Below are 12969 nucleotides of genomic sequence, written 5' to 3'. Positions count from 1 at the left end.
CAGCTGTTTGTAAGTCGTGCAGTCATGGTTTTTACTAAACGAGTAATGATCAGTGTAAACCCTTGAATTTGTGACCCTACTGGGATTTAAAATCATGGCATGCAACACACTCGCTCATTTGTGGTGTGTCTCTGAGTTCAGGTGTCATACCACTTAGCAGTGAGCATGAACATCAAAGAGAACTTAAAACTTCTAGGGTTCAAAAAGTCACTCAATACTGGCATTTTCTTGGGTTAAGCATGCTGCACGTTCACAGTTAAATAATGGCTAAACTTTTGGATTGTTACCACAATGACTTATTCAGTCCTCCTAGGTGTCACAAACTTAAAACGGAACCCCCCCCCCCCCCCAAAAAAAAAAAAACAACAACAACAACAAAACAAACAAAAACAAAAAGCAATTGCTTTGCTTTTCATAACTTAAAAGCAGCCTGTTGGTATCGATGGCTGCATGTTATCTACATGCATTCTCTGATGATAAGTGTTGAAGGAAGCATTCCACTTCAAATCAGATTATATGGAAACCAGACAAAAACATACCTAAAGCTAAAGCATTCTTACGCTGTGACACTGATACACATAGTCTGCTTAAGTTAAAGTGTTGTATTTTGCAGCGTTAAATATATTTTGCCTACTTTGAATGCTTTTGGAAGGCTTTCAGGGCAGAAGGTTTGCCTGGTGATATGACATGGAAAAGTTTTTTTCATTTTATGTTTTTGTTACAAGAGTTCCTGTAACTCTGTTATGTAAAGGTCGCTGCTGGCAGGCTGGGTTCAAAGTAGCACGTCTATTGCTGCTGTAGTTCAGTCGATTCATTTCCTGTTTTTAATGTAGGACACTCATCATGCTGCTCTGCAGACTGGTTGTAATAAAACAAAGAAAACTGTATGCTCTAAGACTGCTTTTATGTGGCGAATTGTTGTGCCCTGCTGCCTTGTACATATGTTAGCAGACATGCAAAATATAAACGTCAGATGATTAGCAAACAAGGGCAAGTACTCAGCTCATCATTAACACTCAAACCACAAAACTTCCTTTTCTCATGCCATAAGCAGAACACAGTCACCAAAGCCATTTTAACTAGGTCTCCAGTGCCACCTACTGGTTATTAGTGATGCTGTGGTTCTTTAAGTCTTGACCAATGGTGACATCTGGTGTTCATTTATTAAACTGCATGTTTGGCCTGTGAGGTTGATGAGTGAGGAACAAACAACAAACAAACAAACATTTTGAGACTTTTTAGTCAAATTGATAACATTTATTCTAAATGTACTAAGAATTTAAAATAAATGCATCAGCATGTTTTGGTATTGAAAGTTATGCTAATGTTCATTAAATTACTTAGTTACTTTGTGGCAAACCTCATGGGGGGGGGGGGGGGGGGGGGATATACACTTTTTTCGGCTTGTAGCTTTTCTTCCAAGAAATGATTAAAAATATTAAAAAAAAGTTTTCTGTTTTAATTCTTTTTATTTGTCTGCATCACAGTCATTAAAGGTCCAAGGTACTAAGTTATAAAATTGATGTAATGGATTGACAGAAGTAAAAAGTAGAGTGGTACAGTGCGGCAGTTATTTGCACTTTTATGCCACAGCAAGGTGTTCAAATCTACTGGCCTTGGTCAACCCAAGCATGTTAAGTTGACTAGTGATTCTAAACTGGGTGCTGGTGTTAATGGTGCTCTGTCTCTCTCTGTGTTAGCGAGTTATACAGTCAACCTGTCAAGGCTATACCCCATTTCTTCCCTTTTTACTGCTGGCATAGGCTCCAGCTGCACCCGGACCCTGAACTGGATAAGTGGGAAAAAATCGATGGACGGTGTAGAAAGTGCCAAAAGTGTCAAATACCCAAGTAAAAATACTTCAGAGTAAAATACTTCTATACCTGGAAGTAAGACGGTAGTACTATTTTGAAGGTTTCAAAGCTTTTGTAAGTGATAGAATTAATCTAAGAAAGTAAGTACAATGTCATGAAAGTTCCTGTGTAAGTCCAGAAGGGAAAAGCACTCAAATGGTATACCACCTAACTAAAAAAAAAAAAAATCATCCATCAACTCTGGGGCTGGAGCCTATCCCAGCTGTCTCAGCACGAGAGGCAGGGTACACTCTGGACAGGTTGGCAGTCTGTCGCAGGGCTAAACAATCCAGGAAAAAAAAAAATCAGTGAATAACAATCTATTTTCCACTTTTAGACTGCAAGAGCTCTTCAGCTAGCAATCTATGAATTTTAAACCAAAAAACAAACAAAAGATTATATCTCTATTTTCCACATTTCCTGGCCAAGCTACATAGCCCTGTAGTGGAGCGAGCAGCCAAAATATTAAACTCACTCTGTTATGTACAAGTTACAAAAGGACTCAGTTGTAACTGTGTTATAATTCAGTGCAGCATCCTAGTTTGTTTTGACAGCAGTCTGTAAGTGTCTGGGAACTGTAGAGACCAGCTGCTGGACTTCTGCGAGAGGAATTCTTGTCTGTTTTGGGAATCTAGTTGCTCAACTGTCCAGGTTTGTAATACTTTTCATTTCATAATGGTCCAAATGTTTTCAGTTGGTGAAAGGCCAGGGCTGCAGGCAGGTTAGTTCAGTACCCAGAAAATATATTCACTATTGCGTTGCTCTAAAAGCTCTAAAATATACCTTTCAGCACAGCTGGGGCCTTACAAGGCATACAAGCTGCCAATTTCATGTATCCACATACCATCAGTTATGCATTCAATGTTACAATTTGTATTAAACGTGGGACATTGTCTAACTTTAGACATATGATATATTTTCTATTGTGGATAAAATATAGGTTAATGAGATTTGCAAATCATTACAATCTGTTTTTCAGTGTCCTATTTTGTTGATTTTCTGTATATGTATATGTGAGTTTTTCACATGGTGCCAAAAACGGTGTACTTTAGTAAACAATATATGCAAAAGCTTTGTTTCATAGCCTTAACCCCTCGACCACTTCGTCTACGCAAAATATTTTGTCTAATATAATATGAAATACACAGTTGTATATATTATTGTTATATTGTTATTGTATATATTGTTCTTAATTATTTGTAACAGTTTTTTTTATTACAAAACAGTAAAAATTCGCATAAATCTAAACACTATGCTTAAATTAATAAGTGTAAGTTATACACATTGCATATTTTTGACATATTACAAAACGAATAAAAAAATGAAATAGTTGACTATGGCGACAACTAGCGGTTAAAAATATATAGTACAGCTGTACAAAAAGTATTATCCAAATAGGGGACTGCCTGAGAGCAGCCATTTAAACAGTCACAGCTATAGAAGATTTACAATACAAACCCAGAGGCTTTTTGCTTAGAAACTGAAAGAAACCTATGAGATATTCTTAATATATTGCTAAAAAAAACCCCTTTAAAATTAGCAGTGTAATGAAGGAGTAGTCTGCTTAAGCGTTTTTGCTACTTAAGGGCCTAGGAAGCAATTTTCCGTCTTTCCGAGAATCTAAAGAGTCATACTGAAAACAGATGTATTTGTCAGTCAAGAGGTACATAAAAGGCACAAATGTTTTTATTTAGGCTTTTGTGGCTTAAAATATCAAAGTGGAATTAAATACTGAGCACAGTCAATAGTAACGAATAAATACACTTTAAGATTCATCACCGAGGGGAAAAGATGGGGCAGGAAAAACATAGTTCACCTTCTGTCTGTGAAGCATGACGATCCCTACCTTTTCGTGTTCCTTTATTCATGTTTTGTTTTCTGTGCATATCACGTTTCTTTATAATTTTCTAATGAATAGCACGCCAAGAATTAACAGAGAAAGTTGCATTGATTACCGATTTCATATCTGTTAAGTGATGTAAGCTACAGCTATTCCAGTTACATCAAGGCTGTAATGAAAAACCAGAACTGCCGCCATCTGGGGCGAAATGATGCGAGTATGCAGATTAAAAGAAAAAAACTCACCGTAACATGTGCCTCCATCAATATATTCCGCATAAAAGATGAAAAAAAATTCCACCCATATATGAATTAAAGCTCGAGTGGATTTGAGCAAAGAATGAAGCAGTTAGCTTGTGTGTTCGGTTTCACTTTTACTTTGCTCGGCCCTTCAGGCACAATTCCTACGCAAGACTTACCAGTAACTCCCATTTGCGTTCATCGCTGTGGTCAGTTTTGTTCTTGCAGCTTCCCGAATCCAGCTTCTTATATACAAGCAGTCCAGTCGATATTAATGATTTTTACGTTTTGTAATAAAATGTAAAACAATTACACTGGTTTACATTTAAATCGTGCCGTCGCATCTGAATTGAAAGCGAAATGCTGGCGGACTTTCCCCGGAAACTGATGACGCTTCATTTTATTTTATTTTTTAAACGCTCATTTAAAAAACGCATAAAACCCTAGCCAACACTGCGGCCTTTTAAAAGACATGCACAAATTAATTAATTAGCAGTTAACTAATTATTGCATGTCAACGATGAAATGTGTCAACAAAAATATGTACAAGCATCTTACGTCACACACTGTGTCCCCACACAACCCCACGTAGCCTAAAGGCGTCTCATTGTCGCAGTCATAATAGCCTACTGCTGCGACACCAAGGTTTCCTTGTTAGGATCTTTTGTTTTTGTTCGTTGCCTCCAAGCGCTGGTGAAAGCACGCACATTTTTTTATGTCTTATTCAGAGATACCTATGTAGGCCTATTATCTGATTATAGTGAGGGTGAATTAAAATGATACTTTATTAAATATCCCTGTCCCTGTTCACACTGCTCTTACCCGTGGAACCTAAATGATTAAAAATAGTAAAATAGGCTCATCTTAGTCTAGGTGGCGTTGTCTTTAAGTAGCAAAAAAAATCAATCAGTCATCCCACCCATTTGCCACAATTAAATAGTTCGTACAGGGTCCAGATAGACAGAATATTATTTCTATCTATCTATCTATCTATCTATCTATCTATCTATCTATCTATCTATCTATATAATTTATATATATATATATATATATATATATATATATATATATATATATATATATATATATATATTTTAAATGGATACACCAGTTGCTTTGTGTTCATTCCTTCTGCATCCTCCTGCATTACCAGATCTACCCAGCAGAAGTCCTCCAAGTCACCTCTCCTCTCTGCCTAGCTCAGGTTCAGCTAAATACAGCTTTTGGCACCACAACAGCACCTTAAGTAATGTTTTACCCACCAGAGCAGTCAGTTGTACAGTAGGAGGATTTAAGCCCTGGCAAAAGACATTTTAGAGTGATTAAAATCAGGCAACTCAAAGGATAGAAGCAGCTGGAGGAATTTCAGTGGGTGAATAGTGTTACCTGTCAGCAATACTACATTGCATTTAAGCATTGCTTTAAATAAGGTTTGAGCGCTCTCTTTGAGATCCAGAAACAACATTTTAATCAGGTCAAGGTCTGGACATTGACCCGGTAATTGCAACACCTTCATTCTTTTGATGTGTTACTAAATAGAAGAAGCTTTCTCCTGGGCCTCCACATGGGGGAGTAATGCTGTGATGATTCTAAGGGCTTTATATATGTATACTAAATCATTTTTTCTGTATCAGTTTACTTGTTTCCAGGACAAATAAAGAGATTGAACCTTTGGCTCAGGCTTAGCTGTCCCCATACTAACACTCCTAACACGCAACCCCACTGATATCTGAAGAAGGTCGGGAGTTCTTTTATGTCAAAAATGTGTGTAACTGTAGAAACCACACCGCCAGGAAATGTATTTTAATTCTAAACTATTTATTTTGTAATAACACATTACCATTATTTCCCACATAGACAGAGAATTTTGGAGAAGTGTGCATTGTGCTGCATATTCTGCACGTTGCCTGTTGCAGGTGGTGAGAGATGTATTTGAAGTCCACTGGGACTCATACATATCTGAATGCTCCACACCAGCAAATTTCCTAAATTTCTAGAGGTGGCTACATCTGCTGATGACAAGAAACATCACAATAACACAAGTAAGCTAAACAAACAGATACAGTATGTAACAAGTACCGTTACAAAATAGTTCAAAATAAAAGACATAAAACACAAAAATACTGAAAAGAAGGTTTAAAATGTATAACATGTTGTTTAGCTGCAGAACGTCATGCTGCTTAATCATGACAGAGCATATGAATATCGGAAAAACAAAAAACAACAAACAACAAACAAACCAAAAAATAAAAACATAGAGAAGCCAAACTATAATTTAGATTCTTTGAGCTGGTGAACAGATGGAGTCGCTTCATTTTCAGCCTCCTTTTCCTTTTCCCCTTTTCTCCTGCTTGAACAACAAAGTGTCATTTAGCAACAGTGGGACATTAAATTTTTAACTGTGGCAAAAATAGGTATTAAACATAAAGCTTGTAGACATATTAATGCCTAAACTTACCTGCATATCTGTGGCATTTGTGATATAGTCTCTGGCAAGATTTTTCCATTTGTTTCAGGCAACAACAAACATAAGACAGCACCACATATTGCTAGAACTCCCATTAGTATGTAGGGGAGTGCCTTGAATTCTTGTCCTGCAAATGGAAAATGCAAAATAAAATGATAAGGACATCAAAACAAAAACAGACTATCTGTTGCTAGTAAAAAAAAGAAGAAGATGAAGACATAAGCAAAAGTATTTTTTTTTCTTGTTAAAGAACATAAGCCTTGACCTCAAGGTTTACATTTAATACAACTTCAAGTCTGAAAAAAAAACCCCATCAATAAATACATAAATAAATAGAATGTAAACATAACTGTCTTCAAAATTATGAACTGAAAAATGTGCTTAATTTTCCAGAGTTCCAGCTGAACTGGTAGCATTGTTAAGCAGACAAATTGCAGAGAATAAGGGCAAAACTTTGGGATTTTGTACTATAAGTTGTTAAGACTTTTTCCTCTGTATTATTGTGGAGTCTTTGCCTTACAATTGACACAACTGTTGTTGTAAATTGAATTAAATGGAATTGGAAAGACAGAATAGCAGCACAAAGAAGTAACACAGTTAAGCCTGTGCAAAAGTTTTTCTGTGATTATTGACAGTAGCATTACTATGTAATAAAAGGTTAACTGATCCAGCTAACTTTAAATACTTTGTTAAAAACAATCCTGGTAAAAGCCAAATGCCTGAAGAAGTAAACAAACAAACAAACAAAAAATCCTACCTAAGTAAATAATAAATGGGGAGATGATTGTCCCAATCCGTGCAGCCATGGAGCAAATCCCCATTGCTGTGTTTCTGATAACCGTGGGGAACAGCTCTGATGTGACAGCATACACCACACAGAATGCTGATGTGATGCCAAACTTTCCCAACATCTCAAGAAAAACAGCCACACCTGGTAAACCTATGGAAGTAAAAAACATTTAACATTATAGCACAACCTAAAAAGTCAAACGAGATGCACATAACTAAGTGTTGTTTCCAACTTTCTCATGTAGCTAAATATACCCTAATCATTCGAGCTGTGCTAGTGCTAAATATTCATGAGCAGTCGATTAATATGCATTTTTAAGCAATGCAGCCATGCTAAAGAGACTGCACTTAAGGCCTTTACACACAGTGCATTAGATCGGTCTAAATATTTTGCATGTTAAAATATCTGTTCTAATTCACACCGACTGCAGAACTTCACTTGACGATTTGCCAGGATTTAGTTTAATGAACCAAAAACCTTTTTTCAGTTCCAAAAAAATAGCTCTGACCAGTCAGGCCACTGCATCTGGCAACAGGTGCAATTGTAACTTAAAACGGACACTAGTAGCGAGTATACAAATACTAAAAAAACTACCATTTTACATCAGACGAACAGCTACAGTAGACACTGCTCTGGGTCAATGGCCCTCTGAAATTATTTCTCTGCCTCCTCAGATGTGGTTCCAACTCTGTCAACAAGTGCTAAAACTGCTCAACTGCCCTATTTTGTCTCAGTGCATTTTCTGGTGAAAATGCATTTGGAAAATTTAGAACTTTGTGTTGCTTTTTGCACGCGCTCAGTGTGTAATGCCCTTTAGACCCATGTCAGATTTGGTCACAGTGGAAGCTAAAGGTATTCAACTTGGTCAAATAACACTTCGAATGCATTCTGAATACATTTTTATTTTATCGAGGTAAGTAAATGGGGTTTTGTTCCTGTTACATTTTCTGAGGACAAAGTGCAAACATTTGTTCATCCACAGTGTGAACTCATTAACAAGTGATCTGCTTGTAACACCTTAATCATTACCTATTGGAATGAGGTGGACACAAAGGATCATGACACCTCCGAGAAAGAGCGTGGAAGACTGGCAGAAGCGCCTGGAGCAGTACTTAAGCAGCACCAAGGCAATTATGTAAGCTGGAACTTCTACGACAGCAGACAAGAAGCTGTTTATGTAAGGGTCACCGTTCAGGTTGGAAGTGTTGAGGACTAAAGCAAAGTAGCTGATGCTGATGATGATCCTGCACAGAAATTCAAAGCAAAACTTAATTTGACATAAAAAGCAATTATTTTGGTTTAAATCTTTTAATCTCCTAAGTCATAGGAGCAAATTCCAGATGTACCACAGAAGTGAACATATCAGTGTAATAGAGAATATATTGCAGCTTTTCACAATGACCAAAATGTTTTGCTTCTCCTCCTTCATTGTCAGTGCATCTTCAATCTGTGGCAAAAAACAGACAAAGTGTTACTTTGGTTAAACTTTGGGTCCTGGACCTGCAGACTTCTGCAAATGTGCTATAAAGCCATATAACAATAAAAAAAAGCTAACTTGAAATGCAAACCTAAGCCAAGAGACAAGCATAATCATGGTGCAAATGTCAAAGGTTTTAGTTTTATTCTAACCTAATGCACATTTCTCAAAACACATTCTGATTTAAAATCACCAACTTGCTGATGCACTTACCTCAGCTTGTGTAAAAATTGCCTGTGGCGGCTCTACTTTGTTCAGCTTTGCAGCGTGCTTCAGGATTGCTTCAGCCTCACTTACTCTTCCTTGAGAGAACAGCCAGCGAGGAGACTCTGGGACTATCCTGAGCAGACAAACACAGTGGCAACATAATATTTTCAGAGAAACACAAACTTGATCATTTATCTGATAGTAAAGCAAGACACTGACGACATCCCTGCCAAAACATCTTGTTGAGTTAGCTGTTTGTTGGTTGAGGTTGAATAGTCGTTTTTGTTTAGGAACGATCCTAAAGTAGTGAAATGACCCAGTATCTGAATGGCAGCCATGACAAGAGCTGATTGAACTGTATAAATGTTCAGGAAAAGTGCTTCAGTGATTTCACTATTTGCACATCTAGTGTAGAATATGCTGGACTATCCTTCACAAAAAGAAAGGATATGATCATGTCCCACAGTTCAAGGCAGCACACCATTCATAAAAAACAAAACAAGTGATCAACATGACTGACAAGGGATTCAGATGACATTGCAAATTTTGGGTCTGTTTACCATATAAGACTGTAAATTTCTAATATGCCGACATGTTTTGGAGTCAGAGTTTAACAAACTAACCGGAGAAACATCAGGCTAGCCTGGGCTACAGCTTGAAGGATGTTTTCAGTTGATTTTATATTTTAGTTATTGGCCTTTCAAGATAGAAATGAGCTATTAGCTAAATCTGGTAAAATGAACCTCTTCTCTTAGGGGATTAATGTTTTTGACAAGTTAAGTGAAAAAATGAAACAAAGAGTATGCAACATGTTTTCTATAAATTAGACAGTTTTAATACTGACAATGGAAATATACACTGTTCCAAACATATGGTTTATAACAGTGAAAATGACAGTGTTACCCCCTACTGTATTTAACCTTAAACAAACAAACTATGAAGTAAAAGCTGGTGTTTTGCTATCTTGAACAATAAATTAATGTATTACCCTTCAATAAGAAATTATATCTTTTTCTTGAGTTGAAAACAACTTTCAGGACACAAGCTATAATGCAACAAATGAAAAAGTCTCACCACCACAGAGGGACGTAGATCAATCCACAGGCAGCCATTGGAATCAGCAGCAACCGCCATTCCCGCAGGAAGTAGGCTGCTCCAGGCATTGCCATGTACCCCAGTGCTGAGCCCAAAAAAACTCCAAGAGAACAAAATGCCACTCTGGTTTTTGGGCTTAGAATTTCTGAACCTGTAAATGTCAAAAACAACATTTTGGAAAATTTGTAATATCGTTATAATGAAAGTTCTGAAACTGACCATTAGTGCAGTCTGTCTTACTGTCTTACTTATCAAATCAGATAAACCATTATGGTCTGGCATGAAGCACAATTCATATGTAGCTTTTGAGGTTGTAACAAGAGTTGTGCAAAAGTGATACATAGTATGTCTATATAACAGTTAGGAATTATGTTTGCTTATTTCTTGATTTCTTTATTCTTTCATTTAGGGTTTCCTAAATTTTTATTGTACATCCAAGCAATTGACTTGTGCTTCATGCACAGGCAAAATTACTTAATGTCTGTGCAGCGTAAAAAATCTCACTCCTTATTAGGAAAACATACCTAGCACAAATGCAATGATGTAGTTGGAGAATCCCCCAGAACCCACCAAAAGGAAAATGAAGGTGAAAATCTCCCAGCTCGGGGAGAATATCTGTGCTGTGATTGATACAGTTTGAAGCAGCATCATGATAAAGAGTATTGGTCTCCTTCCGTATCTGTAAGGAAACACAGTCTAGTAGACTAGATCAACACAAATACTGTTCAAACATTGTTGTGTGGAGTACAGACCTGTCGGACACCAGACCTGAGATCAACGCTCCCAGTAGTACACCAACATAATAAATGGAGCTGGTGAGTGGAAGTTTGTATGCATTCTCACAAACCAAGTCCCACTGCAAAATCAGTACATCGTTTTCACTCATTTACAATTTGTGGTATACATCTGCAAATCTGTCAACTAATAAAGAAATGACAGGTGACTCAGATCACAATTTAAATTAGTGGTAGGTTTTAAATCTAAGGTAAGATGGTGATAAGTTCTGAAGTCCCTCTGTAGACAACTGGGTCCTGCATGGGCTACATCTTGGAGGATGTTTTCATGATATGCTGATATTTTACTGACTGAAATTCTCAGTAACTAGTTGAAGACAAGAATAGAATAAGAACTCACAATATCTATGACTTCTGAATATGTAAAGTAAGAGTAACTCTCCCACAGGTAGAACAACTTATATTTTTTAATAGTTCCAGGTAATTGTTTGTGCAACAACACCAATAACTTCATTAATTTTTCATAATAACTATCAGTTAGTCTCCCCAGCTCAGGGAGAATTTAATCACACTTACAATTTGTAACACCTACTTTTAACTCATATACACATATACTGATAGAAAGTGAGAAAAAATCAGTTTATGTTAGGATAGCTATTGTTTTATTCTTTTTATTTGCATGATGTAGAGGAAACATTGTGGTTTGATGTTGTTTTGATGCTTTGATGCTTTGCAATCACTGGGGAAAACAAGGAACTGTCAAACTTTATAAAAAAAAAAGACAATGGAAATGTAAGTCAAACTCCTCACCTATGGCATGAGAGAGATGTTTGAATAAGATGAAAATGACTAATAAACTAAAGAGCATTTATCTTAAATCCATTGTAACTGTAATGCAACTTTAATTGACAGTAACATTAAAATCATGATGCAGGATGCTGCTGGTTACTGAGTAAATTCAAGGGTTTGTGTGACTTCTTTCAGTCTGCATAATTCTTGCAACAGTCATCTTTAAGCAAGATTATATTTTAACAAGCATTTGTGTTTTTTTTTTTTTTACAGCACTAATGTACAAATAATTACTTGCTCGACTTCTAGTTGCTGCTTAATTTCCCATTAATAATAATATCACACACCATGAACCCTGTGTATAAGAGTAGTAAATGAAAGTTTGGCATATTGACCTGTTGTTGTTGTACCTGGTGGGCTGCCATAGTTTAGCAGTTTACATGAATTAGTTTTACTTTGCATAATAGCTTAATCATGTCATGTAAAAGTCTATGTAAAACTATCTTGTCTGAAGTTCTTCACATCCAGCTCCATGCCAGGCACTTTGATTAAAAGCACATCTGATAACACTGATAAGAGTTTCTAGTTTCTAGGCAGATCAATGCTATACCTTGTGCATGCATGTTCTAGATAAATCTATGATGCTAAATAAAATCATAACAAATTTCTCACCTCGGTAACAATAGTTGACTGGTAGATGCTTTTGCTGTGTGACCACCCATCTATACAACTCTCCCAAGGTATTTCACTAACGTTCACATCGACATTTGGGATAATATTGTTCTGAGAGTAGTTCCTGACCACATCCAAGTTAAGCCTTGAACAGGAACTCCGCTTTGCATTGCCACTAACAGTTTCCAATGGGATTGTCACGTTTTTCCACATCTCGCTGATGTTGTAGTTTTCAGGAATATAGCATTCGTGAGATGGAATAGCACCTATGAATACTATATAGCCACCAATAAATCCATTTGGGAGAATGCTTATGGCCAGTGCTAAAAAAATCCTGAGCTGAAAGGGTCCCCAAGATCCAAGAAAAGCTGTGATGGTGTCATAGTCTCTGATTTTTACCGTATTCGTCACTTCACCAAAATCCTTCATACTTAAAAGAGTCAGTGCTGAATAGCCAGAAGATAGGATTAGCACTATTGGTCTAAGAGATCTCAGAGGTTGAGCTCAGGTTTTATATGCCTCACCTGATATGGGAGGTTACACAGTTACGTAAAGTTTTTTTTACAACACTATTTGAGCTTTAGCACATGTTTTGTTGTGCTAAACAAGTGATAATCCTGTAGCTGAGGAGACTAGCGCATTATGACCACAGTTACACAAAAAGTATTTTATTTAGATTTTAATATTTCAATGACTTTGATGTTTTCTTCACAGTAGGTTAGGTAAATTAGACATACCAAATACTGTGCACAGAATAAAATTTCAAAACAAAAACAAGTAAATAGAACTTTTGAAATAGAAAAGAT

The 12969-nt window shown here is 36.6% G+C and overlaps 1 protein-coding gene across 1 annotated transcript; it reads right to left on the bottom strand.

Moving 5' to 3' along the window:
- Window positions 1–6106: 6106 nt before the first annotated feature.
- On the bottom strand, window positions 6107–12592 carry slc22a4 (solute carrier family 22 member 4). Its single transcript, XM_035905390.2, has 10 exons — window positions 12164–12592; window positions 10721–10824; window positions 10493–10647; window positions 9948–10119; window positions 8880–9006; window positions 8536–8636; window positions 8219–8433; window positions 7157–7339; window positions 6391–6526; window positions 6107–6279 (listed from the first exon to the last, which is right to left on the bottom strand). Exons 1-10 carry the CDS (start codon window positions 12590–12592, stop codon window positions 6201–6203), a joined length of 1701 nt encoding a protein of 566 aa, XP_035761283.2. The 3' UTR covers window positions 6107–6200.
- Window positions 12593–12969: the final 377 nt, after the last annotated feature.

This window comes from Neolamprologus brichardi, chromosome 10 (genome assembly GCF_056152115.1).
Source record: "Neolamprologus brichardi isolate AB-2024 chromosome 10, ASM5615211v1, whole genome shotgun sequence".
Taxonomy (NCBI): domain Eukaryota; kingdom Metazoa; phylum Chordata; class Actinopteri; order Cichliformes; family Cichlidae; genus Neolamprologus; species Neolamprologus brichardi.
Note: the sequence above shows the minus strand (reverse complement) of the source record. Positions and strands in the feature narration are given on the sequence as shown.

Coding starts and splice junctions, on each gene's coding strand:
- slc22a4 (XM_035905390.2), bottom strand. CDS start 12,592: ATGAAGGATTTTGGTGAAGTGACGAATACGGTAAAAATCAGAGACTAT. Junction 10,825..12,163: donor AGTCAACTATTGTTACCGAG/GTGAGAAATTTG, acceptor CTGATTTTGCAG/TGGGACTTGGTTTGTGAGAA. Junction 8,434..8,535: donor CTGATATGTTCACTTCTGTG/GTACATCTGGAA, acceptor ATTTCTGTGCAG/GATCATCATCAGCATCAGCT.